General features: G+C 49.9%; 1 protein-coding gene across 2 annotated transcripts; it reads left to right on the top strand.

Annotated features, from left to right (window-relative positions):
- The first annotated feature begins 125 nt into the window (after window positions 1-125).
- Window positions 126-3,996, top strand: ALKBH2 (alkB homolog 2, alpha-ketoglutarate dependent dioxygenase). 2 transcript variants are annotated; one of them, XM_082668502.1, is made up of 4 exons: window positions 126-312; window positions 686-1,125; window positions 1,914-2,112; window positions 3,650-3,996. In XM_082668502.1, the coding sequence occupies exons 2-4, from the start codon at window positions 849-851 to the stop codon at window positions 3,954-3,956; spliced, it is 783 nt and encodes a 260-aa protein (XP_082524628.1). In that variant the 5' UTR covers window positions 126-312; window positions 686-848; the 3' UTR covers window positions 3,957-3,996. The 2 variants fall into 2 exon arrangements, with proteins under 2 accessions (XP_082524628.1, XP_082524629.1); XM_082668503.1 differs by lacking the exon at window positions 126-312 and having other exon boundaries at window positions 472-1,125.
- The last annotated feature ends 2,015 nt before the right edge of the window (window positions 3,997-6,011 follow it).

Here is a 6,011-nt window from a genome sequence, read left to right on the forward strand (position 1 = left end):
GGGCCAACAGGTGGCGCCCGGAGGCCGCCCACCGCTTTGTTTTGCAGATTTGCCTGGATTTTCTCCAGTTCGCGGCTGAAATCTACCCGGAAGCAGTTCTGTAGAGGGGGTAAGTGTTTCCTCTTTCCCGCAGGACGTTTGTACAGTGTCTGGGAGAAGCGGAGCTTCGCGGGAGCTGAGATTTTAAAGAGACCCCTAGGCACCACCCACCCCCCGCACGTGTTACAATTCTTATTTTCTATCAGAATTCGGCGTGCCTGGTGTATGACCACGTTTAACCGTTGTTACATTTAGATTCAGAATCTTGTCCGTGTAAGGATCGCAGTACTTACCTGTTTTAATACTTGCGTGGGAGGCCGGCCAGTTATCTACCCCCCACCCCCCAGCCTGTCCTTTGCAGGGTGGAAGGGAGAGAGAGACGTGCATTTCTGGGTGACTTTGAGCAAACCTCTCCCCCTCTCAGTGTGTCAGTTTCCCCATATGTAAAGTGAGCGTTTGGGTTGCAGTTTCCAAGTTTGCCATTGGCGTGCGAATTCCGGGGGGTGGGTGTTTCTTTAAAAATTCGGATATTTGCGGGTGGAGGGCAGGCACACGTGGGTGTTGCAAGCTAGGCGGCTGATTCTAATACCTACCTAGGTGTGGGAGGGATCCTTCCAGCTTTAACCTCCTCTTACTTCCTTTATAGGACATGGTGTTAAACTTTAAAATGGAAACTTAAAAACTGGAGGAATGCCACTGTGAGACCACTTTGCAGAGTGGATTTTGGCATTTGGGACAGAGCCTGGGCAATCTCTCTCTCTCTCTTGGCCTGACCACTGGCTACCAGGTGTTTGCTTTGTGGAGACTAGATGGACAGATTCCTGGTGAAGGGGGCTGTCAGGGGCCTTATGGGAAAGAGGGGACAAGAGCAGACCGGAGGAGGCCCAGCAGGGTTGGCAGAAGAGGAGGGGACCAGCAGGAAAAAGCCCAGGAGAGCAGCCCCGGGGAATGGAGTCCACTCGGCAGGCCTCAGCTGGAGGCACATTGCAGCCGAGGGCCTGGACTGCGATTACACAGTCCTGTTTGGCAAAGCCGAAGCAGATGAGATTTTCCAAGAGTTGGAGAAAGAAGTGGAATATTTTACAGGTAAGCAGGGGACGGTGGGGTGTGTGTGGAAGGCTTGTTGGATAAAACTAGTGGTCCGTGTTTAGGGAAATCTGAACCCAGGAGCCATTAATTACAGATGAGTTTGTTAATTGACTGAACACACATTCCGGGCACCTCTGGGCCAAGCAACTTGCTGGGTGCTTGGGATACAGACTTAATAACAGGGATCTCCTGTCCGCTGAGAGCGGAGAGATGGTAAATTACCAGGTAATTCCTATGCACGAGGTTCTCAGCATCACCTGGAGGACTTTGTTGCTTGTGAGAACACCATGGCTTGCCCTGCCCCTGCAGTCTAGTGTCCGGAGTTTCCGGGTGCTACTGATCCGGGGACCACACACTGAGAACCGCTGCAATGTGGCAGGGCACAGGGACGGGGAAACGTAGAAATGCCCACGGGAGACCCAGCCTCCATCCTGAGCTGAATTAGCACCATCTTCCATCGATGCCCTTTGTCCCCACAGTTGGCAAAATCACCGTGCTAGCGTGTAACCTGACTTCATTTTGCTCCAATTTCAGCCTCTGTATTACGGTTCTAGTGAGCAATTAAGTTAGGGTGTTTTTATGAAAAACTTGGACTAGGGCTGTGTTTCTCCAAGTGTCGGACAAGAATCACTGTCCTTACATGAACGTTTTGGACGAGCCACAATGATTTTTGAGGAGGGGGTCCCTGGTCGGGGTATTAGATGTTATTCCTGTTTTACTTCCTTTTCTGAATACTCAGGGAGTGAGTGGATTGTCTGAGGCGCTGCCATGTTTCCCCTGCACAGGTGCGCTGGCCAGGATCCAGGTGTTTGGGAAGTGGCACAATGTCCCAAGGAAGCAGGCGACATACGGTGACACTGGGCTGACCTACACCTTTTCGGGCCTTACTCTGTCTCCAAAGCCCTGGCTCCCTGTCCTAGAGCGCATCCGGGATCGCGTTTCTGTAGTGACTGGACAGAACTTCAACTTCGTGCTTGTCAACAGGTGACCCCCTAACTGTTTGTACCTTTTACTTTTTAGGACAGTGGACTGAATTTTATAAACCTGTCTCTTCCAAAAAGAAGAGTTTAGGATTCCACCGTACTTTACTCATTTGTACAACAAATAACCCTTCAGTGTAGTTAGGGGAGTAGTAGTGGAACATAAGCAATTAGTCTTCATGGAGCTCTCACCATGGCGGGAGTGAGAGGCCGCAAAGTGATGAACAGGCGAACAAGATAACTTCAGACGTTGATAAGTGTCTCGTAGAAAATTAAACAGGCTGATCTAAGAACGGCTGGGAGGAAGGAGTCCGGGTTTCTCAACAGCAACACTCGTGATGCTTTGGGCCAGATAATCCTCTTTCTGGGGCTGACCTGTGCACTGCAGGATGTTGGGCAGCATCCCTAGCCTCCACCCACCAGATGCCAGGACCACCCTGTGAATGAAGAACGTTGCCTGCCTTATCATCCAACAGAGGATGCTGGGCCATCAAGCCACTGTAGCCCTGAGGGAACTCAGGATGGAGACATACCCTTGCCAAGCCCTCAGCCCCGCAGCCACCGCCAGGGTGCCCGAGGGGACTCAGGATGGGAGAGGACAGGATACTGGCCCCAGAGAGCTGAGGTGCATCTCAAAGGAATGACTTCAGTGAGCCCAGACTGTCCCCTACACAGAAAGGCGCTAAACTCATTAGCTCGAGATGTCTGGTTTTCTTTTAATGATCAGTAACCTTTTGATGTTCTAACGACCGTGTTTTGTCGGCTCCCCCCTTACCTCTTCGGAGCAGTCCCCCAGAGCTGGCTGACAGGCTGCCTCCTTTAAGACTGTGCATTTTTTTCGGGGGTCCCTTTGGTCAGAGCAACCAGAATGTCTCCAGACATCGCCTAGTGCCCCCTGGGGGGGCAGAGTCACCCTGGTTGAGAACTCTGGGCTTAAGGGAAGATGGTTAGAGGAGGGTTCACGGAGGGGTGACGTCCGAGCTGATAGCTAAACCAAGAGAGAGTGGGAGCCACACAGGCACCTGGAGGGAGAGCAGAGGGAGCTTGGAGTGTCTCGAGTGGAAATCCCGCTGGTGGTGCTGGAAAGCAGTGATGAGCTCAGAGGCCGGCGGGGGCCAGACTTTGCGAGGAATACGGGTTTTAAGTGTAGGGAGAAACCGTCTTACGCGATGAAGGTTTACACATACGAACCCTGCAGGAGAACTCTAAGACTCGTGTTTGGCCTCTGTTGGTGTGCTTTGTTTGTTTGATGGCTTGTGGGATCTTAGTTTCCTGACCAGGGATCAAACCTGGGCCCCCTGCAGTGGAAGCGCAGAGTCCTAACCATTGGACCGCCAGGGAATTCCTTATTGGTTTTAAAGCGTGTGATCAAAGAGGGCTGATAACAAAGTGAAAGGCTTGCCTCATCTGTGGACCAGATGCAGCCCTCCAGCCCCTGCAGAAACCTGTGCTCGTGGCACTGTTTCCCTGCAGGCAAACGAGGTGTGGGCCTGTTTCCACAGAGGGCTGTTCTGTGAACTCTGCTTGTTTTCTCACTGCAGGTACAAAGACGGCCGTGACCACATTGGTGAGCACAGAGATGATGAGAGAGAGCTGGCTCCTGGGAGCCCCATCGCCTCTGTCTCCTTTGGGGCTTGCAGAGACTTCTTCTTCCGGCATAAGGATTCCCGGGGGAAGCACCCCTCCCGGAGGCTGGGGGTGGTCAGGCTCCAGCTGGCCCACGGAAGCTTACTTATGATGAACCACCCAACCAACACTCACTGGTACCACAGTCTCCCCGTCCGAAAGAATGTTCTGGCTCCCCGGGTCAACCTGACATTTCGGAAAATCCTGCCTATTACAAAGTAAAAACGTTTTTAACAGCTAGTACTTCTGTTAGTTCCTTCCTTCTCTACTCCAAGAGGGAGCTGGCATTTCCTTTACCAACAGGGAACATGGAAAAGGTTGAACCCAAGCGCAGGGCTTCTTACATACAATGCTGAACTCAGAAAGAGGATGTTTGTATCGAGTCGGTGAATTATGAAAGAAGACCAGTTGACTTTTTTCCTAACAAAATGATTCTTTTATTGCTATAATACACAGCAGATACAAAAGGTACCTTTAGCAAAAACATAAATCAGCAGTTATTATGGCATAAACTACGAGTTTAACTTCAGTTTTTGCAAAAAGAAGCGACTTTGTAAATAACTTAAAGCTAGAAGTAAGAGTGTTTGGCTGCTACTTAACGCCTAATGGTTTACAAAAAATGAGAAAGCCACCTTTAAGTCGGGGGAAGAGACTTTGCACAGAGATCATTCACATTTACAGCTGTGGCTCAGTCCCTCCGACCAAAGATCTGCTTACAACTGAACGCTAAAAGGATGAGCCCCGTTCATCTCTCTTTAATGGCAGATTGCAAAGCGTAAGCAGCGGCAGAGCAGCAGTTGCTCCAAGCTACAACTTTGCCAGGCAGGTTAAGGTCACGTGATTGAGCATTTGTTTCCCCCAGACCGCGGGTACCACGGGGACGTGCCTTTCGCCGTCAAAGCCAGGGTCTGTAAGAAGTCGGGAAGGGACGTCTGCCGTGAACAGACCAGAAGCTTTGTGCGGCTCCTTTCTCCCTGAGGTGTGTGGCCTGGAGAACTTCACAGTCCGTTCTGTCAATAGCGAGAGTTCCGAGTCCTCAGGATGCACGCTGGGCCTGGGGGAATGGGGATCATCTGGGCCTCTAGCGCTTTCAGCTGACACCAAGGCCTTGTCTGGAAGTGTCTGCCAGCCGGTCCCCACCAGGGGAAGCACAGCCCTCAGCCTGACCTCAGGTGACCTTTTGGATGCGTCTGATTCCAAATCTTATCTCTGAAGAGTCAGTCTGCATTTGTTTTTTGTTTTAAATAAAAGAGCCTAGCTAAAACATAGATATCCCTGTGTCATCAAAATTCCTTCGGCCCTGGGCTGCCTTCATTAGACTTACCTGAAGAGAGGGGAGGATGCCCAAGAGAGGCCTTTTGTATGAGGCTACTGGAAACGAATACATTTAGAATATGGACCTAGAACAGAATGACAGTACTAGATATCAGCCATAATTTTATGTTCAAAAAGTTTTTTTAAACTTCTTTTTTGTGGGAAGGGCTGGACTTGGATGGTCATGGAATCTAACTCATCACTTTACAGATGAGGAAACTGAGGTCCAGAGAGGCAGCAGCCCCAAGGTCAGTGCCCTTCTTTCAGAATCCAGCTCTCAAATGGAGGCCAGGATTGTCTTTCTGACACAGCCCCCGGCTCCACCTGTAAACCTCAGGAGCTCTTCATGGGCAATAAATAAATAGATGAGAATAGCTGTCCACCGTGGGGTCCTTGTGTGAGAAAGGGTTTTCTACAGAGCGGAGGAGTCCTAGGTGTGGCACACAGGCCACCGAGTTCTGGCCGTTGACACAGTTATATAATATGCGATCATCACACTTGGGAGTCCAGGATACAAAAGATAACAGCAAAGAGAAAGCTGGTCACTGGTAACTGACAAAGTAGAGAAAGAATTTCCCCGAGGGCGGATTTGGCACATGAGCTTTTACTACATATAAAGAATCGAAAGGTTAGAAAAAGACATATAAAAAGGGAAGGCGGGTGCGCATCAGGCGTCTGTTAACTGTTCTGTTGCTCTCTATTCGGTAACTTTGGAAGGTACAGAGCTTTTCAAAAATTGTTTATATGATTCCCAGATGAGGTGTGTTCTCCAGAAGGGACGTGCTACGAAAGCAATTGAGAGCGAAAGGCACTTTTTCTTCGAAGTTGTTGCCTTTAGTAATTTCACTAGTTCAACCATTTTTATGGGACTGCTTATTAAAAATAAAAGATCTATGCTGAAACGCTGGAGGATCAGACAAAGTTAACTCCCCTCTGAGAACACCTAATGTATCAATCTAAAAA

This window comes from Grampus griseus (genome assembly GCF_964374135.1).
Source record: "Grampus griseus genome assembly, chromosome: 12".
Classification (NCBI taxonomy): domain Eukaryota; kingdom Metazoa; phylum Chordata; class Mammalia; order Artiodactyla; family Delphinidae; genus Grampus; species Grampus griseus.

Excerpts from the sequence above, each read along its gene's own strand:
- ALKBH2 (XM_082668502.1), top strand. The coding sequence starts at position 849 with ATGGACAGATTCCTGGTGAAGGGGGCTGTCAGGGGCCTTATGGGAAAG. Across the intron at positions 1,126-1,913 it reads AGAAGTGGAATATTTTACAG|GTGCGCTGGCCAGGATCCAG; the intron begins GTAAGCAGGGGA and ends TCCCCTGCACAG. Across the intron at positions 2,113-3,649 it reads AACTTCGTGCTTGTCAACAG|GTACAAAGACGGCCGTGACC; the intron begins GTGACCCCCTAA and ends TTCTCACTGCAG.